The sequence below is a fragment of the Platichthys flesus genome, chromosome 7 (assembly GCF_949316205.1).
Source record: "Platichthys flesus chromosome 7, fPlaFle2.1, whole genome shotgun sequence".
Lineage (NCBI taxonomy): Eukaryota > Metazoa > Chordata > Actinopteri > Pleuronectiformes > Pleuronectidae > Platichthys > Platichthys flesus.
The window spans coordinates 16,116,078-16,141,653 of NC_084951.1; the positions used below are offsets into that span (position 1 = coordinate 16,116,078).

The following is a 25,576-nucleotide window of genomic DNA, read 5'->3' on the forward strand; positions in this document are numbered from 1 at the left end:
ATTGGTTATTTGATAAATAAAAAAAACACATTCTGAGAATACCCTGATCAAATAAACATTTGGTCCAAAGTGGAACGTGAGAGGATCTTCACCATGAACAACTGTTTTATTACGAAAAGGCTCTTAATCACGCTTCCTGCCGATCCATGTCATTATGCAGTGTATGTCTTCTTTTCCCACAGTGATTTAATCTTTGCATACAAGAAAACAACAGGTGTGTGTTTCACAGCAGTCAGTGACCTTACTGCCTCTGGTGTTAAGAATAAACGTGGCTTTGAGGGGGTTTCAGCTTTCACATGTTTACCCCGAGCCCGAATCACAGGGGAGAATGTGAGGTATGTGGAGAATCTGTGAAAAACATGCACAGAGTGTCGGAATCCAAGCACATTTTCACTCTGGGGATCAAAACGAAATATCCATGCAAAAGTTGGGGGAACATAGTTCAAATCACAGCATTTTATACGTGTTGCTTTTTGGCAGCTAGACTCAGTCGGTCCATGTGTTTCAACAAAGCTCCTTGTCAAGTTCCCTGGAAAACACTGTTTTCTTTTTGATGCCGGGGGAATTTGTTTGCTTTTTAATTAGCATTGCTGTCTCTGCTGTTTGTCAACACAGTGAATCAACACGATTGCTGGTGTTACCTCAACCTGAGAATGCCCCCTTTGTGGGAGGAGGGCCGAGCACTGTCATGCAGGAGAGACAGACGCCAGCATGCTGTGTGGGAGACAGCTTGAAAGAGTGCCAGCGTAAACACTCCCAGACCACATGTTCTCCCAGGGCAGAGGGGCTGGCCTCTCTCCAGGCACATCTGCACACAATCCCTCAGCTTTGAGCCGAGCCTGCCAAGGAGACAGAGCAGGGCAGAGGAAGGAGAGCATAAGTGGGAGAGGAGCATTCCCAGACAGGGAGAACCTGCTTCATCTCTGTCAGTACTGTCAGCGATGGAAGTGACGAAACATCTGAAAGAAACTATGAGACGCACAATGGGAGGATCACATGAATCCGTCAACTGCTTGCAGAGCTAATGCACATTCGGTGTGTGAAGGCCGGCCACTGTGCGTCTGTATCACTCCACTGATTCCACATGCCAAAGTGTGCATGGCTGAAATGGTTCGCCAATAGGCCCATATCCTTGAGAGAAGATGGATTACTGTATAAATCAGGCGGCTGACTCACAGGCAGCCACGAGGTGCATGTGTAGCTGCACTGCAGGCACGCACTACATCATGTCTGTAATTTGTCACTCATTTTTTTGTATTATTCTGGGGCACTCTTTCAAAAATAAATCACCTCTAACCCTCATGGCTCTGACATGTCCCCCCCATCCCCCCCCCAGCCTCTCTCGGGGGCTGCCCATGTGGCTCGCTGGTAAAGTGTGGCTTTGTGCGTGTGTTTCGCAGAGAGGTAATTACTGGGCAGGCTATGCTGACAACACCTGAGGAATGTGGAGCATGCACCAGCGGCCTGTGTTCTCTTAACCCTGCCATCACTCACCCCACCTCAACCTCTCCCCCATCTGCAACCCTCCCCCCATGCGGCCCACTATGGAGTGAGAGCCAGACCCAGTCCAACCCAGAGTTCACCCTGACATTTTCACATGCAGGACTCTTGGACTTGTGGCTACGCAGGTGTTGTTTTATGTAGTATCGTTGCTGTTCTGCCAGGAAACACACTCTAACTCTAGATTACCCCGGATTAAACTGCTTGATAAACAAAGTTATATTGTAGGACACAGTTACAATAACATCAGATTTTTTTATTATCTGAAACCCTGTACAAAAAACCCTCAACTCCCAGCAGGCCCCACCGTTCTCGTTGCTGGTAAATTCACTGTATGTGTTGGCTGGCTCAGGCCCCTCTGCTGACTGAGTCACTCCCCAAACTGTCCTTGAGCTCTGTGGAACTCACAGCCCATCTGGCCGACCACCCGCACACGCATATCATAACATCGCATGGATCGAAGCCGGGGGAGTGGACAACTCTGTGTGACCCAATTGTGGTGTAGTCCAAAAAAATGTCAATATTTAGACGGGAGAATGATGGCAACTCGGAACAATGTTATTTTTATGGAAATGCAACCAAGGCATCGAGGTCTGAACGTGTGTGTCTGTGTGTGAGTGTGTGTGTGTGTGTGTAGAGAGAGAGAGAGAGATTATGAATTCAGCTGAGCCTCTCCCATCTGTCTGACTCGCCCATCATGATGAAATCAGAATGAAATCCCTTGTGCATGTACATCAACACAAGTGCACATTTCCGTGATGCTGAATCTAGACGCTTTATGTAAATGCTATGGCTGGAGAGAAAAAAAACACACACCTGACTTGGCTGAGTGAACAATAACATGTGTCTTCCACACACTTGAGGGTTAATCAGACAGGATACGCAAGACAAGGCAAAAGGGTCAGGGGATTTAGTTGCCAGGCAACTTCTGTTGATACCAACACTTTTTGATTCACATGATGGGAGCCATGTAAAAGCATGACGACTGATGAAGAGACAGGGGTGTGTGGGATAATGTGGGCAGCTATCAAGGGTTATCAGTATATGACTTTGTTTATATCTCATGTGTACTATTGTTTGTTTGCAAGCGAATACATGTGTCTGTCTCTTACTGTCATACAAGTTGACAGCAGAGAGAGAGTGTCTCGGTTTTCTGATTATAAGATTTCAATGAGATATCAGCCCTTTGCCTATATGTCCATGTGAAAGCATTTACAATGGTTTTTATTATTTCATCCATGTCATAGATTAGCTCTGTTACTATACTGTAAACTAGGGTTATCCACCCTTAAATAACGTCTGACCATAGATACATGTCATTTGTTTAATGTGCCATGATGAATTCCAGTGCTTTTCAACCCTCGGGAGGGGGGGGGGGGGGACACATCTGCTTTGCCTGGCAGTATAAGATGCAACCAGATTATCTGATGTTTTCTTTGTATTAGCTGTAATATATGAGCCACAGTTTGGTCCATATTAGAAGATGAGGCTGTGATTTTGAGATTGTAGAATCATTTGTTTTATTTTTCCTGTTGGTATCAGATGACAATGTTATGCTTTAGTCTTTTGTAAAGACGCAGGTGAGATTTTAGTTTTTAGTGCCTCCCTCCACCTCTTGATTGAAGGAGCCTATAGTGTCACCCAGATGACAAACTGGAGGAATTTTAAATCACATTATGGAGTTGAGTTTGTGCATATGCATGAAAGCTGTTTGTACTAAAGACTTGGAACAACACAAAACTATACATTCACCTCAGCAATGTATTTTTAAACTCTAGTTTGAAAGGATTTCAAACACGGACAAAAAAAGGGACGGGCTGAAAATGCCCTGAATTATCATTTCCAATAGATTCAAGCATAATACTCTCTATAGGACTATTTCTTCATTCACTTTGAGTAAATGAAGACAAATTAAACTTACTACATACAAATACTAACTTTGGCTTGAACCACTCCAGTTAAACTTCTTTCAGGACACAGAGTAATGCATGTTTGTAAAAGTGAAAGTTATTCCATGCCATGGTGAGGAAAACTTCCTCCTCAGGAAATACATGTTGTAGTGGTGAGTTATTCCTTTTCATCTCTGGTTCATTATTGTCTCTTGACCTGAAGCTCATTTAGTTGACACAAAGCCAGCTGCTAAAACATTAACTAAGGATTCAAAGGGCAGAACCAAACCTGTTTTTCTAATCATTCTGTATTTCTATGAGCTTTTATGTCATTATATAGAAATAGCATATTCACTTCATCATATATCATGATTTAATCACAATTTGCTTTAATTTGTTCTATCTTATTTTATTTCTAACAAGTACATCATCAGTGGTCATGTTCCAAAGGGCTATGTCCGTAAGAGTTTTTAATTTTTTAATAGTTTAATGCTTTCTTTATAAAGCTTTGTGCTGCAGATTGAATAGTGCTAGGCCTATATGAATTACATCTAAATAATAATAATACTAATAATACTAATAATACTACTACTACTACTACTACTACTACTACTAATAATAATAATAATAACAATAAGTGGCATGGGGATGGTTAAGATTCTATACTTATATATATATATATATTTACATTGTTATATTATATTTCTATGAAATTATACCCCTTTATATATATAAAACGTTTCGGTCGATTTTCTTGTCATCACTATTTTTTTTTTATTATTATTACTTGGCAGCTTAAGAGAGTGCTGAAATGAAGCCACATCTGTCCGAAGTACATATAAGTAATATATATCTATATATATATAGATATATATATTTATATATATCATATAAGAAGTTTACAGGAAGTGTGTGTGTACACAATGTGTGGAGCAACATCACAGTGGTGTTGGGAAGAGCGTTTCCAACCTCTCTCTCTCTCTCTTTCTCTCTCTCTCTCTTTCTCTCTCTCTCTCTCCCTGGCTGACGTCAGCTGACCGCCTCGGCTCTCTCCGCTCCTCTGGACACGGCGCCGCGTAAAAATGCTGCTCTCTGTGCCGCCAAGGGCAGGAATCAACCCATACAACGGCTACTCCGGCAAAATCATTAAGAAGGTGAGAAACAACAAGCTTCTACTCCTTCTGCTCCTTCTGCTCCTCCCGTGTGGCTGAGGAACACAGCGGTTTGTCGGTGCCGTGCTGCGCCTGGAGCCCGGTTCAAAAGCCGCTCGGTTGTTTAAGCTGCAGTGTCCTTGAGAAGTGGATCACGGGCGGCGTTAGAACTCCCTCTCCACCCGCTGCTGGGGGCTGCTCTCCGGTTGTTGTGGTTGTTGTGACACAAACTGACACAGGAGGACCGCATACATTGTTGCCTGTTACATTACTGCCACAGTTTCGTGTGTCCGCCGCTCCTCTTCCTACGCGGATCCACAGAAAGGAGAGCGGCGCACCAACTGCCCGGAGATGCTGGATCTCCACAGGCTGCGAGTGGAAGACGTTTGTTTTACTACTTGTTACTGGACTTTATTGGGGGTGGAAGCAGATCAACTAGGCGTTGATACCGTTTTTTTCATTGAATTACCCAAAAGTTGGTAAAGTTTTTTTGTTGCCTTGTCTGTCTTTTACGCGTACAGATATGCCCCACCCCTTCTATCCTGCTAATGACTGAGAGGGGCTGCATGCATGGCTCTGTGGAAAAGAGCAAAGTTACAAAGCCCATATTAGAGTCAATTGCTGTAACACAGTGTGTGTGGATGGATGGATGGATGGCTGGATGGATGGATGGATAGATGTATGGATGGATGGATGGATGGATGGATAGACAGACAGACAGACAGGCAGGCAGGCAGGCAGGCCGGCAGAGAGAGAGAGAGAGAGAGAGAGAGAGAGAGAGAGAGAGAGAGAGAGAGAGAGAGATAGAGAGATAGATAGATAGATAGATAGATAGATAGATAGATAGATAGATAGATAGATAGAAAGAAAGATCGATCGATAGATAGATAGATGTTATTGATTGATCCCAAGGAATCAGCCACATAACATTCTTAGGTAAAAGAATACAAGATCAAAAATATACAACATATACAAATAGATGGGGCCATGTAGGATATGTAGATCGGTCGTATAAGGACCAATGCTGATTGCATATTGTCTTGTCATGTGAGTTATGCATGGAGTAACATTGTTATACTTTTTTTTATCTGCCCAGATTTTATATATAAATTCAATATGGATGTAACACAGTGGCGTCATATGAGATGTTAGTGAAGATCCAATACTGATTGAACAGTGTTTTCTCACGTGAATAATTCATGATGAGGCACTGTTATCTTTCTTCTCTTTACAGATAGGTGTAATTCTGGGACACACATGGACCGGGTTGTTTGCAGCAAGCACAAACTGTTTCTCATGCCGTTTACGTTCTCAGAGTATTTATACTGTGAAGTATACGTCGACGCCTGCCTCTCAGCATTTCTTTGACATAAGTCTCCACAAAGCTGAAATCAAACACCCCACACCACCCACCTCCTGTGTTACTCCCTTCCCTTTGCCTCAAGGCTGGCAGGAATTCAGATTGCTCAGATTAATGACCTGGAATTCCTGGAATCCTGGATTCACACAATGTGTTCATTTCGAGAAAGGTGGGGGCTCTGCAAACTCGAACCTGTTCCTTGAAAGAAGAAGAAGACATGCACACACTTCTTCTTTTTTGTGGGGGGGGGGAGGTACTCATTTTTGCATTGTGCCAAAGTCACACACAGAGAGGAGACTTGTAAATCCAGCGTCAAGTGGTAAGCCCCTGGTCTGTGTCTTTTTACTACGAGAAAAAGGGCGGAGAAAAGAAAAGGATTAAGAGACCCCCCCTCTCCCTCCCCTCTGCTTTCGATTAACTGCCCCGAGTCTTTTTTTCTCTCTCTCTCTCCCTCTCTCTCTCTCTCTCTCTCTCTCCCTCTCTCCCCTGTGTGTTTCACATACCTCGATTTCTCGTCTGTCAGTGGCTGAGTTCACGCAGAGAGGAGAGGCTGAACATTCCTCCCGACTGATGAATTCTTTTGTCCGGAGACTTTACTCTCTGCTCTATTCGGTGCATTAGGAAACAGACTTATTTGGGGATATTTGCGTTTTTTCACCAATCTGCGTTGAGTCAGCAGAAGGAGAGCGCAGAGCCGCGTGTCACCTTGTAGCCACGGGACGCCGAGGATTTCCATCACTCCTGTGTGGTTCTTCTCACCTTGTTGCACCTTGTGTTCGGCCTGCAGCTGCAGAGACAGAGAAGGACGAGACTGTGTCTGTAACACTATGATCTTTTCCACGGTGCCTTTTAAGGTTTCTGTTGCCAAGCAGGTAGGACTCCTCATTTAAGATCTCTGTCTCTCCTTCAGGCTATGTAGTTTACTCATATGCGCAATATCTCACATAGTGATAGTTATTATTTGTTTATCCATTATTGAAACGTTACTGTGTAGTAATTGAAAGTATTATGATTTTAATATTGATGAGCAATATACTGATCAACTAATTGAAATATTTGATATATTTGACACTTATCCCTCTGACTTTTGCTTTTCTCGGGATAAAGCTGATTAAATGACAGAACTAAATGGATTTGACCTTAAGACGCTTTCTGAAGCAGCGTCAGCGTCACTGCCGGAGGGATGCTGCGTTCAAGTGTCAGACAATCAGGTGCACATCTTTGCTGTCGAGTTTCAGACGCGCATCCTGTTTCACTTAGCCGTCCATTGTTGTCTCTCGGAAGAAAAAGTCCTTGAGTCACCTGCGCTCCCTACAGGCTTCACCTCTGCTCTCTCCAACTGTAATCACACCATCAGTCTTCAGCCTGGAGCACTCTCCCCCCCCCCCCCCCCCTGCCCCTATCTCTCTCTCTCTGCACCATACTGTGCCGGCCACTTACTGTGGTTATGCTTCTTGCACGACTGTAATAATAACAGAAAGAGCTGATTTACCTCTCTGCAACTACAGCTGCGGACTCTGATATAAACTGCGATGTGAGCGCTCCGTGCGGCTCCAGCTTCTCTCCGCCGAGTGGCTGAGAGCGACCGAGCATCACTTGTTCTCGGGCAGGATTAAGTTATCACGCATCGTAAAAAGAGCACGCCTGTTGTAAATAAGTATGGGCCTTATGTACGCGCAGAAGGATTTCCTGTGCTCCTCAGAGATGATCCTGTTTTTGTCTGATTGCCCAGTTCCCACAGAGCTGGGATGCCTCCAGGAATGTAGTTTAATTTAACAGCGACAGCTTCACCTCTGGGTTTAAACCGTGTCCCCCCCCCCCACAGCCCCTGTCCTCCTCCAGCAGGGAAACACAAACATTTGTGCATCGCAAAGGAATGTGAAGAATGCTGGGAGATGACACTGTGATACATGTACGTGGGGGAAACAGATAAGCGGCCGGCTGTGAAGAGTAACAAGTAGAGTTTTTGGCTAAATGGATATTATAGGATGTAGGATATATGATGTTACAGGATGTAAAATTAGATTTGTGTTTCCCGAACATGCACTTATAAAACTCTCATAATACTTTCTGTCGGTCCAAATCTGGATCAATGGATCTGGATGGGATTCTGCATGTGAATGTGAAGAGTCTGTTGGCGAGGGACAAGATTTTGAAGGGCCTTCAGTTTCCCGTATCTAATCCAATTCCATTTCCGACCAATCACGTTCGAGCATGCAGGCCTCTGTTGCTCACAGGTAAACAGTCTGTGTGGAGAGAAAACGAAGCGGAACACATTGACCGAAATGCCTTTTAATTTACCGGCATTCATGTGCAGATAGCTTTTAATAGAGATAAGCCAACATGTCGTCTTGACCTAAAACACCAATTGTGTGTTTTGTGTGGAGAAATGTTCAACGCTCCTAATCATTGACCCCCACAGGCTGCTTTGTCAACAGATGATAGCCGATGGGAGATTGTGTTGATCCCAACTGTATTCAGGCTCATCTGCAGGCATGTTTTGCACCAGCACATCAGGCGTAGCCTCACATGCATGGCGAGAACACCTGGATCCATCGCGCTGGGCACGGGGACAGATGGGGAGAAGGTGTGGAGCTGACTCGCTGCCATCCTCTTCTCAGAAGGAGCCTAGCAGAGCGGCCTTAATGAGACACTATACCTTCTGACTGGAGAGCACATGAGAGGGATTAGCACTTTCCGCTAACAAGCTCAGATCCCAATTAGACAGGCCTCACTAGCCAGGTTTGGTCCCGGGCTCAGCCTCCCCTGTCAGATTCGATCTCCCCAGGCCTCTGCAGGTGCATCCCCCCTGATAGTGTGTGCAGGCGGCCCACAGTGAAGCCGAGGGAAAGCACCGGGAGAGGTTCCTGATCGTGGAAAAACAAACAGCGTACTATTGATGCTAAAGAAAAGATTAGAGAAGATGGCGGAGATGAATGGGCCGTGTGAAGCTCTGTGATTTTCTCAGCTTGACTAAGAAAACACAGGGAGTGAGCTCTGAGGGCTGATTCCAAAACAGTTTGAAAAACAAACGGCAGCTCGGAAGTGGGGATACAAAAAACCACAATCCCAGTTAAATATCGTTCGCCCTTAGTCAGTTGTGTCGGAACGATTGTTACTATAATACACATAAAGTGAGGAGGCTTTCAAAGGATAACCACTTTACTTCATAAAGAGTGCAGTATCAAACCAATCTCCGAACGGCAGCATGATGCTGAGCCGGGGCCTCTGTAGGGGCCACACTGTTTGTTCCAGGAGTCTTTGTGGCTGAAGGTAATTCTGTCGGACTCTGGCTGTATCTTCGGCTTCTTTAAAATGCTGCAGAATGAGTTTGGTAGAGCTCAGGTGCCTCCCTGATGGTGGTGCGTGATGGATAAGAATAAACCTAATGCTGAACACCATTTCAAACTGTGTCAGAACCAGTGGCTAATGTTAGATCCTGAATAATTTGACTCCAACGTAGATAGGTAAATGTCTTCCATGACAGGAGGACCTCCGGCTAGAGCCAATAATAAAGTTAATAAAGTTTATTTCTCATCCCAGCCAAATCTTCAAAACATTCAGTGGAATGAAATTGCATTCCTCAGGACTCGTGTGCACATAACAGTCAAAAGACAATACACAAAAGCAGCAGTTTTAAAGACACGCGATCAGAAAGGTGAATCAAGAGCCGGACTTCAAATTATTTAGAATAATAAAAACGTAATAGAGGGAATAATCCATACTGAATTTATCCGCTCAGGGACGGTGTTCAGCGACTGTCTCGCAAATTGCTTTGTAACATTTTGGATGATAGAACAAATCCCATTTTGGCGGTTTAATATCTGCTTTCAACTTTAAAATCCTAATTTGAATAAAACGTGATGTTGCCTCGTAGATTTCCGTTTCAGGAATCCGAATCAAACTGGGGCCAGTGGTTTTCATCAGAGTCACAGCAGAGAGAAGTAGAGAGGATGTAATTAGCTTGATTCCAGCAGTCTTCTGACAGCTCCTCCTCTTTTAACAAGCTGGTGGTCCAGTGCTGACCTTGTGGTGTCCAACAAGCCACCCTATTGTTCCCGGGGGCCGGGCCTGCTGACCATAACTAATCAAATGGTTCCTCCTCCTCTGGCACTGAGAGGGCAACACCGAGGCCAGACTTATCTGACATTTTTACTTCCGGACCAATTCAATTTAGAATTTCAGTTTCAAATCGTGGCCTGTAATAGATTCTTCCGCCCCCCCCCCTTGAAAAGAGCCACCACATAAAATTACTAGTGCATCCGTGACATGCACAAATCTGCACACACAGCACTGCACTAGAGAAACCTATAAAAAGTGGTATTTCTGCAAAAAACAACAAGACAATAGTGGTGAGCATTCTTCTAAAAAGCAAATATTATAATGTCTGTCCAGAAACAATGTGCTGGCTGATGTTGATCGTCCACAGATCTGCCTGTGAACAGTTTGGATTGGCGCCGCTTCAACTACCCCCAGTGAAAACTGCCACAGCTTCAGACCGCAGCTCTAAAGCCTCCCATGCAGCAGAACTCTCAGTCACTCTTATTCCAGCCAGATTTAACATTACACTTTTATTGGTTTTGTTTTTGTTGCATTTATTAAAGAGCTCAGTTCCCATGCGTGCTGTACTTTTATTTTTTACAGTTTACTCCTCAGCCAATTTTGCTTTTCAAAATAAGGTCATCTGGTTTGGCGCTCTTACACATGTAATAATTAAGTTAACGTCTTGATATACACAGTTATGTTTGTGATGTGTATTGTGTTTAAATACGAGCTGTAAAAGATGATAATCAGTGTAGAGTGTGCATCAGCTGTACAGACAAAGGGAAACAATGACTCTGTGTCCCGGCCTTCACTGATGCATGTCTACAGGCAATAGTGTTTTCACCACACAGGGTCAGGTTGGTTTGCCAATCAACGTTAAACATTCCAGATCATTTATATGTGCACTAACCTACATGTAGAGTAGTAGAGGCAGGGCTCATTTCATCTGCCTGTCAAGCAGGATATATTGGAGGGACTAAATTACCGCCTGACATATATGGATTTTCGGGGGCTGATGCCCATACAGATATTGAGGAGTAGAAAAAAAATTCACATGCTGATATATTGGCCAGTTAAGAGAATCTTGCAATGATTCCTATGATGTAATCGACAAACTGTTATGATCAAGAAGGGGCTTGATATTTGTACAGTTTAAGTGTAAACTTTACTACAAATAAGCATAAATAAAACACACAAATATAACCAAATATATACAACTTGAGTTAAGAAAATGAATGCATATCTAACATAAACCCCCATACCAATTAGTTTGTGAAATAGCCAATCATTACTCATCAGGCTTTAGACCAAATCCCTGCTGAGGGTTTACAGAAGCTAGAGGCTAAATATTTAAAGTATCTGTGTAACCTGCTCATTTTAAATCTTTGATTCTTTTTTTTATAAATGAGCCGAGCCTGCAGTGCATTGTCTCAAAGGCTCACACGTTACTTCATCATGACCTTTTTTAACTTCATCTTTTATTTTTTTCAATGAAAGGACTCAGGGAAAACATCAACAACAAACAAGTCAAAGTAAAGGAACATACTTACACATATACATACATATATAAATATATAAATCTGCGCCGTAAAGTCAGATTAAGCAATGAAATTAGTATTGATATCCTGGCTCTGACTCTGTGACCCAATTTGGACGTCTGACATCATGTCGTTAGACTAACCAGCCACTGTGGCTCATGTTCTGGCTAATTGTGTCTCTAATGGATTTTCTCCCCATAAGCTTGTAGTTTGAGCGAGTCAGTAAGTGAACAATTAAACAGCTGCTCATGCCTCATTTCCACTGCATCCAGCCACTACGTCCATTTTATTGCACATATGTACGACTGTACCGTCTTAAATGTAACTCTGGCCTTTCTTTGTTCTGCAGCAGCCGTATGTGTCCCCCTCCAACCATCAGATGGCTCTTTCAAGCCCCAACAACAACAACAACAACATCAGCAGCAGCACCACCACCCTCAGCAACGGCGGTGGCAGCGGCAGCAGCAGTGGCAGCATCGGGGGGGAGCAACTGAGCAAGACGAACCTGTACATCCGTGGCCTCCACCCAGGAACCACAGACCAGGATCTGGTCAAACTCTGTCAGCCGTAAGTCAACCAGAAACCTTTTGCTTTAGCGTCTACTTAAGACACCCAATAAATCTCTCTCCGGCTTCCCCTCCGCCAACACGTGGCGGGTTAGGGGAGCAGGGTAGATTAAGACGGAGCAGAGTGATGGGCGGATGGATAGATGGTTTGTCTGAAAGATTAAGTGGATTGCATTACTACGTGGGCAAACACGGTCGATGGATGGCTTCCTCACACTGGAAATGCACATTCATTTCCAGCACACCTTCGCATGTATTCCTGGAACAGAGAGGAGAGCCACATTTTTTTTTTTTTAATCCAAGACCCATCATGTAGTGGCCTTATGGAAAAACCAACAATCATTGGGTCTGCAAACTAAGAGCTCTCAGTTTGGCCCGGCTGAGCACAGACTTTCCAACAACCAGGTACAGAGTGTTTAGTCTGCCTCCCTCGTGCTTATTCTTCCCTGCGCGTCTGCTCCAGCTTTGACATTTCACCTACTCTACATGAATAACTGCTCATCTGCGATTTATAAGTATTTATTTATAGTATCCTGCACTGTGCTGCAACAGCGCGAGTGCGAGTCTTTGAAAAACTCGACATCAAATCAGACATCAAACAGCGGCATCATCCAATCCATCTGAAATGTTTGTTGGGTCGTCGGGTTTGGGACTTCAAACCGAGCCGGGGCTGAGATGAATGATCTGGTCTTGCTTAATTGAAATCTTTAGCTCGTGATGAGAACCAGAAGAGGGAGAGAAAAGGAGGGAAACAAGGGGGCTGGGTAGATTGAATAAGGGAGAGAGAGAGGGAGGGAGAGGGAGGGACAGGGAGGGAGGGAGAGGCCTGCTATTTTACAGCTGTCTGGAAGATATGGCCCACATGAGGCTGCCCAACCCAACAGGAAACGGCGAGCCCAGGGGAAAGGGAAAGGCAAACAAGGGCAATGGCGTGGAGAGGGGGGGGAGGGTGGATGGAGAGAATCAGAGGGGGTGGAGGAGTGAATGGAGTTCAGGGTGTGTGTGTGTCAGGTGGTGTTTTCCGTGGGGGCAGTTCTCGTATTTCTGCTTTTACGCAGCAGATAAAATCACCGCATGAAATTTGCCTTGTGGCGGAGCACAATCAGGCCGACGTGATTCACCGCTGTAGTCGAACTGGGATGGGATGGTGTGTCCGGTGATGGCGAATCATGGAAATGCTGGAACATCAGGATGTAAAACCCCCCGGAGGACCACGCATGAGGGGAATTATACAGACTTCACTCAAGTTTGAGCAGTTTGCGTACATGTGGGACTCCCGGAGCTCCCCTCCCCCACACGGAGAGTCAGTCATATGCACACTGCGAGGTGGAAGTGGGGGATGAGAGGAGGGGATGGGGGGTTGGTTTCTCCATCTACAGCCCCGACAGTTGTCTCTGTGGGTGACTCGCTGCCGCTTCGGTTCTCGCCCCCGTGTCCTTTCTCCGGTGGTTGACCATGGACGGATGTGGGACTGGTCCCTGTGTGCTGCGCTCCCTCACACATGGCTGAGTCTCTACAGCCTCCTCTGTTCCTTCTGCATCATGTAGCCCAAGACCTCGGAACACAAATGAGGATTCTCAACTGTGTGAGCAGTGAAGAGTAAACAGTAACTAAGGTAGAGGGGGAGTTCTTGGGAGGCTTAACCCGAGCAAGTTGTGTGTCCCTCAGTAATGTTGCATGGGAAAGCATAGGAAGACAATGTTGGCTCATCCATCCAGTCCATGTGGCTGCAGCTTATGGTTTAGAATCAGGAATGAACCATGAAATAGTAATGGTATATAGGAGGTCAAATGCATAATACAACAGTTCTTCATGTTAACACTGGATAGATTCAATTAGCAGAGAATTTGGGTTGGATGAGGAAACGATTGCGGTTTCTGTATGTGACACCCTGAATTAAAGATCCTTTTCAACACATTATTATTAGTAGTATTTCATGTAGGGTATGCAAGTCAGTAAGATCAAATAATTAAGAAGAAGATATATATTATACTCAAGCATAAGGAAGAAGTGAGTTCTATAATATGAAATTAAGCAGATGACAAACAGTTTTAGGATCAAACCAGTGGTGGCTTTTCTTTTCTCAAGTAAAACATTGTGAACACTATGCATTCAGTAGTTATATATCAATACATTGTTTATTTGTATATATACAACACAGTAGTAATAGTGCAATAGTGCACTTTGGTAGTATCCAAATAATATCATTTGATATTCACATTATCTCCACAGGTGACCCTAAAGAGACCATATTTTGGCCGTGTATAGTTTTGTAATTGAGTCTACCAGAATAAGTTCATGTAAATGCTGTTACATTCAAAATATACATTATTTTGTCCTATATCACACGTTGCTGTGATTCTTCTTTTCACCTTCTGTCCATAAGGAGGTCATCTTCCCTGCTCTCCCTTAAATTTGGTCAACTGCTTAAAGCATGTGTTGAAAATGAACCAGAGGCTTCCTTATCAGCCGTAAACACCGTTGTAGCCTTGAAAATAATGACGCCTGTTCTGCCCTGTACCAATCTGAACATAACAAGCCAGTTGTTGAACATGTTGCATGTTATCTGGTGACGTAGGCGCTTTACGGGAGCAGACGAGGTGGTTCTGGCTCTACAGGAGCGGTGTTTTCCGCGGGACAGATGGAATCCCTTTGTTGCGGACTTTGCCCTTTGTAACGTAGCCGACCTCCCTGCAAGCTCAAAAACAATATTTGACACACTAAAGGAAAGGAGAGGGAAAATCTTCAAAAACATCAAAAGTGCACTTTAAACTGTTGAGATTAAAAGATCCTGAAGTTGCAATTCAGAGTAATCCAACAGATGAACTGACACACTACTGGTCATCACAGTTGTCGATACCATGAAAGCGACTCTAGCTCAGATGAAATGTGGCGTTGGTGCAGTGTCACTGGGTGAAAAGCTGGCCCTGCTCCGTGAGGGGCACTAAGACCCAGTGGAGGGTTGAACGCTGCCTGGAGCGAAGCTGGTTAGCAGAATGAGAGTATGGCCGGGAGCCAGCGTTGGACAGGACAGCCAAGGAGAGGCATATCAGATTACACTGCATTCACATGCCGGGAGAGATGGGACCTGATAGACACTGCCTCACAGAAGCATTTGCCCACTATCCTGTGCATCTGCAGTATCCACAGCCGGCCAGCTCTGAAGAAGATGCACCATTTTCATAATCTGGAAAATACAGCAGTACACATTTTATCATTATCCCATCCCGTTGGATTGACGTATGATCCCCTGTGTGTATAAGATATAGAAATCCTATAGTTGTTCCTAGCGTGCAGAAACCCACAGGACACCTCTTCCTTCATGTAAGTTAGGTCCCATCGCCCTCCCTGAAGATCTCCCTATGCACATCGTTCATTATCAGATGGTGCAGGCGCATCGAGTGTCACCGCACTGAATCTGTCAGGTGAATTGTAATTCAGTCATCATGGAGCACCCTCTCTCAGGGTGTGCTGAGTTTAGGGAGAAGCCGCACTGCGTCAGCAATGTTGCAATGCTAATATTGAATGCAAACAGGTAATTATTTTTCAGCACACGGTGCAAGGACGGCCTTGTGAGAGTAAACCTCCCTGTTTTTCAGGTACGGGAAAATCGTATCCACCAAGGCCATCCTGGACAAGACCACCAACAAGTGCAAAGGTGAGGGTACAAACAACAGGTCGAAGCAAAGTGTTGTGCCGACAAAAGTACGTCAGCATGTGACCTGTGGATTTTCAGAAGGAGCATGACTGTGAAAAAATAGGCTGTGCTTTCAGTGTAAGCTCATTGCATCTTTGTTAAAACAACTGTTGAGTTTCACATAAGAAGTAATAGAGAGGACTGGTTAAAATACATTTAAAAACATGTATTGCAAAGTTAAAAGAAAAACAAGAGTGACACTCAGTAAAGTGCTGTACAAAGGCCCAACAGTCCCTTTATACAACCCCATTTTAATTCACTAAAATGCACACACTGTTAATTACATACTCATCCATAAATTATTCTCTGAGAAATCAAGGGAAAGTATTTTAGAGACAAAACATCTAAACAAAAACAGACAAATAAATAAAATAAATGTTTTTCTCAGGAAATAATGTATGAATCTTTAAGATCTGTCAGTTTGTACAATATGGTGCAAAATCAGATCCAGTTAATGGTTGAAGGAAATGTTCAGCCATGACACTCTACTCAGTGACCTTTAATTCTGCTATGTCTTCAGTGTTTCGTTTCTTGAGTCAATAAATCAGTGATGAAAAAAAAATGAAATCCCTAATCCCTAATATTTTTTATTTTTATTACAATCATTTTATTGTGAAAAGCAGTGTGGCAGATTGTAAACAGAGAAAAACCGTGGATTTACAATGGATGTAGACGTACTTAGCATTTCATTATGTCTTGAATTGTTGGATTGTGCCTCCCTTGTTGACTATTTAGTAGATAATATATGCATAGACACCTTCATCCTGTGAGTTGCTTGTGTTTTCACTGCATATCAACAACAGAGAGGTGGAAAACACAGGTTTGTCATATCTGCCGTTGTTTGTGTGAAATTTTTCTGAGGTCACATTGCTGATTCGCTCTTCTCAGTACAGTTCTTTTGCTTTTGGTTTTCCCAATGTTCGTTTAGATTGGTGTCTTCAAAGTGCACGTCTGTGTGTGTGTGGGGGGTCGCGTGTTATGCATACCTCATGGTTGAAGCTCGTATGTCTTCGTTCCCCGCAGGCTATGGATTTGTGGATTTTGACAATCCGGCCTCGGCTCAGAAGGCCGTGACTGCGCTGAAGGCCGGTGGAGTGCAGGCTCAGATGGCCAAGGTAAGAACCACACATCAGATTGTCACCGTTTGTCAATATTTATTTTGTCAGAGATAAATCTTCTGCGAATGGGAAGAAAAAAAACACACCGATATTTAGATAGTGATAGTGAAAGGATGAATGATTATTTACTTGGGGCCGCGCGGTGTTGTGTTAAGCACTGTCACCTCCCAGCAAGAAGGTTACGGGTTTGAATCCTGTTCTCTGGGGAGTTTGCATGTTCTCTCACGTGTTCGTGTGGGTTTCCTCCAGGTGCTCCGGCTTCCTCCCACATGAAATACATGCAGGTTCATTCTAAATTGACCATAGGTGCGGATTTGAGTGTGAATGGTTGTTTGTGTCTCTATATATTGGCCCAGTGATACGCTGGTGATCTGTCCAGTGCCTCGCCTGTCGCCCGACGTTCAGCTGGGATTGGCTCCCCTGTGACCCTCAGAGAGATAAGCGCTGTAGATTATAGATGAAGTGATCCATGTCCCTGCAGCAGGAAGGTTGTTCCTAGGCAAAATTTAGCTTTTTGAATTTCTCTTTTTTTCAAGTCTTCTCAAGTGTGTCTGTGCAATGGTGAGTCATGGGCGATGCACTGTATGCACGTGTGGGTGTGTTGACATCAGCACATTTTTGGACATGAAAGCACTGTAGAATACATTATGTGTGTGCACATACAAAAGGGCACGGACAGGTATCGCGTGTACGTGCATGTGTGTGAGCCTGCCGTGCCTCTTAGTGATGACGGTGTTGGGGGAGCGGGTCCCAGGGCCTGGTCTCTGAGCTCCCTGCACAAAGGACCTATCTGTTCTCCCTGGTGGCATCTGACTCACTGTCTGAGCAGCTCCACAGTCAGCAGGGCCTTGTGCCCAGCCACCCGCCCTGTCAACACACACACACACACACACACACACACACACACGTGCATGCACTTCAACAGCCTTGCCTGAACCGGATTATGACACAGTCAATAGCAAGCACGCGTACACACACGCCACCGACACCCTGGGAAAGCTGATCTCTCGCTAAGCTGGATCACTGACATTCATACGGCTTCTTGCTCACTGAATAACTTGATTTCACTCACTCCTTCTCTCCTGGTTTACGGCCGGGCTTACGCCTGAGTCAGATTTCTCTGTGACTCACTCTGACTCACTCGCGGTCGAAAATCCACAGCGGATCTCCTCCGCTCACTCTCATTGGTTCAAACTCCGCCGCTAGCTCGTTGTGAGGGAGGAAGAGGAGGAGGAGGAGGAGGAGGAGGGGGGGGGGGGGGGCTGAAGGAGAAATCACCTTCACCACAGGTCGCAACGATTACACATGCATTATTTATAGAGAGGAAATTAATTCACGCCGCATTTACAGGTTTTTAATCACATCTGTACTCGGAGATCATGAATATGCATCATGGTTAGAGGGGGATACAGAACGCTTATCTCATAAGATCCGGTTGTTCAAATCAAGTTTGTCTGAGCAGGAGGCAAAGGAAGGACAATAAAAGCCCACAGCACGGCTCAAAAGTGTGAAATTAATTGTCGAGAGATTCTTATTTCAAATTCCGATTTGGGAAAGCTGCATAATCGGTGTGATTTATGCAAGACGACAGAGCCGGGGCCTGCATTCAAGGTCAGGATTGCCACATGAATATAACCAGCCTGAATGCCAGCGACACATTATTATACTACGACCTGGGAAAGGGGATGATAATGTTTGCCTTGTGGAGAGGTGATAGCACAGTGCTTCAGATGTTCTTCAGATTATTTCCAAAGGTCTTCGTCCGAAACGTCTCAGCGGCGATTTCTCCACCGAGGCGAGCGCACGCAATCATCTTTGATCATCCGCGGACGGGGAGCCGTTTGAAATGTAATTATGCTGCGAGATCACATTACCTGGATCCCGCTCTTTCATCCTCTGAAGAGGCTAGTTGCCTCCAATTGCCCCGTCCTCTACCCTTTTGGCAATAGCATACGAGTGATGGAGAACGAGCGAGGGGTGATGAAAGAAAGAGAGCTGGGTGAATAAAAGTGGAGAGGAACAGAGAGAGAGAGAGAGAGAGAGAGAGAGAGGGGCTCAGGTTACGTTCCTGCCAGATCTCCTCCATCTCTGAGTACGTTTGCTCCTTAGATCTCATCCATGCTGCTCATGTTCTCCTCAAAACCCAAACCAAATCCACCTATGACTTAAAACCTCTACCCCCCCTCTCCCCTCTCTCTCAACTGTTCCTCTAACTGTCTGCCATCCTTTTAAATATCTCACTGACTTCCTCTTAAAAGGTTAAATATACATGTCCTTGTACTATTATTATGATACAGACTGGATTCTATCACTAGAGGAAATAAAGAGCTCTCACTCTGTCTCGTCCTCGTCACCTCCGCCAATGTTTTCACTCCTGTCCCTTTGTTTCTGTTTTTCAGGGGGTGGATCCAGTAAGTTCTTTAACTCACTTACTTTATCATCGCATTTTTTGACATTATCACAAATTCACCAGAGAATAATTCATGAATCTTGGTGGGTGGGAAATTGGCACTTTTGGGGGACTGATTTTTACGAGCATGTGCCATTTGGTGCAGCTTGTTTCAATTTGAGGACGCTACAGGGCCTGGTTCTTACTGTAAATCCTTCTTTCTCTTTCTGTGTGTTCAGCAACAGGAGCAGGACCCCACCAACCTGTACATCTCCAACCTGCCTCTGTCCATGGACGAGCAGGAGCTGGAGAGCATGCTGAAGCCCTTCAGCCAGGCCATTTCCACGCGCATCCTGCGTGACGCCAACGGGACCAGCCGAGGAGTGGGCTTCGCAAGGTACAAACTCCGGTTGTTCAGTCACGTGTGTTAGGGCCGTGGGTGTGAGTGGGTTAGTGATGGTGTAGCCTCGTGGGCTTCCAATAAAATATCCAGTTACACATATGTATGAGTGTAGTCAGTACACAAGCTGAGGATGAATTTACAGTTTTGTCAAGGATTAATGATGGTGAGTGAGCCCTCTGGTGGCCAACCCTTGTAGAACAGCTCCAATTGGAAATGAGATATGATAGGATAAAACTTTATTGATCCCACACCGGAGAAATTCCCTTGCTATAGCAGCAGACGAGTCAGAACTTAGAGAAAATATAGAACAGAACAAAACAGAACAACATAATATACACCTTTCACTACAGAAAAGTATTGTTTGTATAGAAATAAGAAATTCAGTAAAGTGCAGTGGTACAGGATGATTGCACAAGAAATGTTATATCACCTGCTGAAGAGATTGTTTTTAATAGACGCTTATCATAACCTTTTCTTCTAGGATGGAGTCAACAGAGAAATGCGAGGCCATCATTCAACATTTCAATGGAAAATACATCAAGACTCCACCTGGAGTCCCAGGTGAGGTTTTTTTTTGGGAGGGGGGGGGGGGGGGGTTACAAATGACTAGTCCAAACAGAATCTAATCCAGAAAGTTTTACCTCGTGAATGAAACTGAATATAGTCTTTCGCAATTATAATAAGCTCTTATTTTGAAAATCCCTGGTCCAGTGCCGTCAGAACCCTTGCTGTGCAAATTTGCTGATGGAGGTCAGAAGAAGCGTCAGAGTCAAGGGAAGTATCTGCAGAACGGCCGCCTCTGGGCTCGAGACGGGGAGACTGTGAGTTTATGACTGTGTTTAATTCTCTGAGATTTGTGCAGTCGTACATCGATCGGCCTCTCAATGACACGCTACTTCCTCTTTTCCCTCCAGGGAGGAATGACCCTCACCTATGACCCCACCACCGCCTTACAGAACGGGTCGGTACTTCTGCTCTGATGAATCCTTTGTGTGTGCGTGGGATCATGTTGTGGTTTCTCATGACTTTGTGTCTCTTCTCTGCAGGTTCTACTCCTCTCCGTACAGCATGGCCCCCAACAGGATGATGGGACCAGCTTCCCTCTCCCCTTACATGCATTCACCCATGTCCACCTACCAGGTACTAGAGGATTTGTACTCTTTGGGTTGTAAGTGTATTTGTGATAGACAATCCCAGGCCCTCCTGTTACATAACAATAAATCAAATCAATAATATCCTAAACATGCTTAACTGTAAAATAACTACAGCTGAACTTGTCAGATAAAGTCTGACAAGTTCAGCTGTAGTTATTTTATCTTAGTAATTTCCGTCCTTTATGACACGTGTCTTCTTGCTCCTGCAGGTACACAACCCGTCCTGGATACACCACCAGTCGTACATCATGCCGCCCAACGTAAGTATTTAGAAGCTGTTGGGTTTCCGTCCTGCTGCGGCTGATTTCTTTTAATAATTTGCTGCCTTTCCCGCTGCGTCTAACACCACCCTGTGTGTGTGTGTGTGTGTGTCCACAGGGAGCCGTCCTGACTCCAGGGATGGACCACACCATGTCCATCCAGCCCACCTCGATGATGGGGCCCCTGGCACAGCAGCTCAGCCACCTCTCCATGGGCAGCAGCGGCACAGTGAGTAATGAGCGCAGAGCTAAGCACCGAGCTGTCGTCCATATTAAACGGCTAAAGCTGCGTGAGGCAATGTGACACATTGGTGCCAAATGTGAGGGGGGGGGGGGCTTTCTACCTGAGCAGTCCCTGATACAGACATGACAATTCTAGAGTAATGATAAAAGACGTTTTTTACCTCATATTCATTTATTGCTTTGGAACCCAGGACCCGTTCAGACCAGGCATTAACATGTCTCCTGTGACCACTTGTGATTGAATCTCACTTATCCACTCTATATGCAAATAATGATGTAGGTCACATCTGTTCACAAACACCAAAACATGTTGTTTTACCCAGTTAGCAATGAGATGAGGAAAGATTTTACCCCTTTGAAAAACTAAAATAGAAATTATGTTTTGGTCAATGTTGATATTTTGGTGATGGAGGATGTCAGCTGAGTAGGTGCTCCTTCATACGTGGCCAAGGACGCAAACAAAAATAAAATAATATATCGGCCGAGTCCAGAAGTAGTAGATCTAATCTCACTGCTATAACCAATCAGTCTTTAGACTTTAGAGTTAAACCTGCCTGATAAACAGAAAACTACAGAAATAAATGTAACAATATATAAATAAATGATTGAAAACTTGTAGAAATGAATGTCTTATGAAAAAATAATAGAGATACTCAAATGCTATTTCAAACTGTATACTTTTTTTTGAATAAAATAAATTCTATGAATTTAGAAATACAAAAATAGATAAATAAATGTAACAATGTACAAATAAATGATTGATAATTGCAGAAATTAATGAATTTATAAATACAGTAATGAATAAATGGATACATGTAGAAAGACAGAAATAGGTACATCCAGTATGTATTGAATAATATACTTCTGCATTTATCTTATATTTTAGAATAAGAATTGTATTGTTTGGTCCTTATTGGACAGGACTTGAATTGCAGCTTGTTCAGGAGTTGATGAAAGTTTAATTCACCACCGTATTGCCAGTGAACTTATTATTTCCACCTCCCTGCAGTATATGCCCGCAAACACATCTATGCAGGGGACCTACATCCCCCAGTACACCCAAGTGCCTGCCACCAGCATCTCAGTTGAGGTAAGAGCGTCTCTCCTTTTCTTTCTGGCTCTCTCACTAGAGCAGCATCACGTGATGTGAACCAGTCACTTATGGATTTGATCTTTGCCGTCTCCCTCTCAGGAAAGTGCTGTCCAACAACCTGTTGCCATAGAGACACCCACGGAACACACAACCTACACCTACCAGCATAACAAGTGAAGTGGGGGGGCAGAGGTGAGCTCTGATCCTGTGCTTCTGTACATCTTAATCTTTACGTGCGAGAGCTCAAGGACTCGCTGCGGCTGCCGCGGCTCCGGTTTCTAATTGGCTGCTCTTGTGTCAGATCTTCCTCTGGAGCCGGAGCGAATCTCCGAAGGGCCCACGTGCTGAAGCTCGGCACAGGGACTCTGCATGAGAGGCACCAGGCGCTCGGGGGGGGGGGGGGGGATATGGACTGTTACACAGAGAGGACGAAAAAATACAAAAAAGGACATTTTCTACAAACTCATATTTTAAAACAAGCTCTTTTACTCCAAACATGGAGGATGGCAGGCGAGCTGAGACAGAGGAACAGAAGAGGGAGCGTCTACTTTTGATAAAAGTCAAGGAAAAAATATAACAGACACACAGTTCATAGGTTTTTAAAAGGTTTTTATTTGAGCATCATTCTCGTTGCTTTTTTTTTCAAACTAGAGTGAAACCAGGAAAAGAACATTTCAACACCATTTTTCTTTTATTTTGAGTCATGTTTCGTTGACCTTTTTTTTCAAACGTGCTGATTTTACTTCTCTTTTGTTTTTAGTCTGATACTTTCAGGCTTTAAAAACCTGCCTTTTTGTACATAATTGTTTGATTTGTTGTGTTTCTAGCTTCACGTGTCCTGCTTTGATCGATTGGTGCAAATATCTGAAAACAGGCAGCAAAAAGCTGAGGAATCATATTTCGGTGGGATATGGTGCTGACTCGGAATAAGCTTCTCTTCAAGTGGCAGCCAATTTTAATACTTTTGTTTCTTTCTGACAGTTTCTTTGCTTCCTTTTTGGCACTTGACTCTCAAATGATTTAAAGTTCCAACACTCTCGACAACGCTTCAGACAATCAGAAGAGGACAAAGACCAGTACATTTAGAGATGACCCTCTTTGTTGACAGAGTTCACAGAGCAGACTCCATTGAAAAAAGAGCTGAATAGATTTAAATCATTCCAGAGATAAAGAAAAGTCTAAATGTTGTTTTGCTTTTGAGCTCCTCCGCTCGATTTAAATCCGAAGTTGCTTCACTGGGATCACATCTCACTCAGAGCTGCCCTGTAAATAAGAGATTTGAATTTATGGAGGCTTTATTTCGATTTTCATTCCTCTGTGTAGTAAAACGCTTCAGTTATTTTAATGACAACAATTAACCAAATTAAACAAAGGAATGGGTTTTCTCTTTTATTAAAGGGGAAAGCCGAATCTCCACCAACCCCCCAAAAAACATCTACTTGTTTTTTTCCCGAAACAAGTAGAAGTTGTTAATAGAGTTTAAGTTTTTTATTGCACAGATGTGGGAACGAACAAGTGCAGCTCTGCCCTGTCGTGTCTTCACCGAACACTCGACAGGTGGATTATTATGGACGGTCGTGATGCCGGTAAAAACAAAAAGTGGCCATTGCTGTGTTTTCGCATCTGCTTCTACTTTTCTGTTTCTGTCACGCTCATGTTTTTATTTTGACATTTCTTATTTAAAGGTTTTCTTAAGTTTTTTTTCTTTAAATACTTTTAAGATTTTCAAAGAAGCTTTGATTTTTATTTTTGATAGTGTGCTGTGTGCTTCAGCTAGTGAGAAATGTTTTGTGATTTGTTTGTGTGTTTGCTCACTTCCCTCGTTCTGGTTTCAGTGTTGACGTGAAAGAGGCTTTAAATATTGTTTTTTGCGAGGGGGGGGGGGGCCATTTCAGTTTGTGTGTCACAGTTGTCGCCGCTTTTATGACCACGACTCCTCTCAATGGTTGAATTATATTTTATGCTATAGGTTCAGATGCATTGTTACAGAGCTTTGCCCCCGAGCCGTTGGGGAAACGACAGAACACGAAATATATGCTAAAAAAAAAAGAGAGAGAAACCTTGACTTACCTCATCCTGCCAGAGAGATGTACAGTAGATTCAGTTTGTGCGCAAGGTTCCCGGGCAATAGAAAACTACAGCAGGTCTCATGGCTGTTCACAGCTGGTACTGTGTCCACATCCTTTAACTCTTCCGTCCAACGTCCGGAATAAAACACACGCCCAAGGTCTGACGATCTATGCAATTAATTTATTATCCTTATAAATGCAATACTACAGATACCACACTACGGATCACCTCATGCTAATACTTCAGTCTGGCTTACGTGGACTTTTTCTTTCGTTGTCCGTACTATCAGGTTCACCGTGACACATTAATCGTTGGTTCATTCATTGTTAGTGAGATGCTGCATTAAAAGGGAACTGTTACAAACCAAAATGAGGTTAATACGACTGCAGGAGATGGAGGAATAACACAAAAAAAACTGAAAAGAAAACCATTGGCTCGTTTCGATGTAATTCACCATTTCATCCATTTCATAATTAGTTGCTTTTTTGTGCAATGGAAACAGTTTTACTTCTTTTAAACCATGAAACTGTTTATTTACAGGAGACAATTTAACTTCACAGAAATGCCTTAGATTTCACCGGAAGGGATTGTGAAATGCGACTCACATTGGACGGGCTTTACCTCCGACTGGAATATGTCTGGGGGGGGTTATCCTCATGCACTGCTGTTAGAAAAATACTTTTGCTAAAGCAGAACTGCTCTGAACACAGATCTATGAAGCAAAGAGATATTTACAACTTCCTTCATTCTGTGTTACTTTCTCATTCCTTTATTGTTCATCCAAGACATGGAATAAAGTGAGCGGTGGCGTACCGAGTCGAACGATTGCTGCTATGTGTTTAGAGAACTTTGGGCTGAAGGTCATTCATTATATCAAGTCACACACGTGACCAGTTTGTAACTCATGTTCAGCGACGTCCATGCATCCAGACTTCTCTGTGCATCAAGCTCCTCAGTAAATATCGGTGCCGTGACACAGCTCCCGTCTCCTCCACAGATAGGAAACCCTTCAGCTATTAAAACGTTTAACTTGGTTTGATTTTGAACTTGTCTTTTTCTTTTTTAAATAAAACTTTTTCACTGTGGATTGTTTTTTTTTGT

The 25,576-nt window shown here is 43.9% G+C and overlaps 1 protein-coding gene across 1 annotated transcript; it reads left to right on the forward strand.

Moving 5' to 3' along the window:
* The first annotated feature begins 4,404 nt into the window (after positions 1 to 4,404).
* On the forward strand, positions 4,405 to 25,560 carry rbms2b (RNA binding motif, single stranded interacting protein 2b). Its single transcript, XM_062391291.1, has 14 exons — positions 4,405 to 4,543; positions 11,832 to 12,049; positions 15,648 to 15,706; positions 16,769 to 16,860; positions 19,492 to 19,649; positions 20,137 to 20,216; positions 20,367 to 20,476; positions 20,570 to 20,616; positions 20,702 to 20,795; positions 21,019 to 21,069; positions 21,188 to 21,298; positions 22,322 to 22,402; positions 22,505 to 22,597; positions 22,707 to 25,560. Exons 1-13 carry the CDS (start codon positions 4,472 to 4,474, stop codon positions 22,580 to 22,582), a joined length of 1,251 nt encoding a protein of 416 aa, XP_062247275.1. The 5' UTR covers positions 4,405 to 4,471; the 3' UTR covers positions 22,583 to 22,597; positions 22,707 to 25,560.
* Positions 25,561 to 25,576: the final 16 nt, after the last annotated feature.

What these genes read in the sequence shown, in the direction of transcription:
- rbms2b (XM_062391291.1), top strand. Translation starts at nt 4,472, where the DNA reads ATGCTGCTCTCTGTGCCGCCAAGGGCAGGAATCAACCCATACAACGGC. An exon ending in TGCAGGCTCAGATGGCCAAG is followed by an intron (nt 16,861 to 19,491) that starts GTAAGAACCACA and finishes CTGTGTGTTCAG; the next exon opens with CAACAGGAGCAGGACCCCAC. An exon ending in GACTCCACCTGGAGTCCCAG is followed by an intron (nt 20,217 to 20,366) that starts GTGAGGTTTTTT and finishes TCCCTGGTCCAG; the next exon opens with TGCCGTCAGAACCCTTGCTG.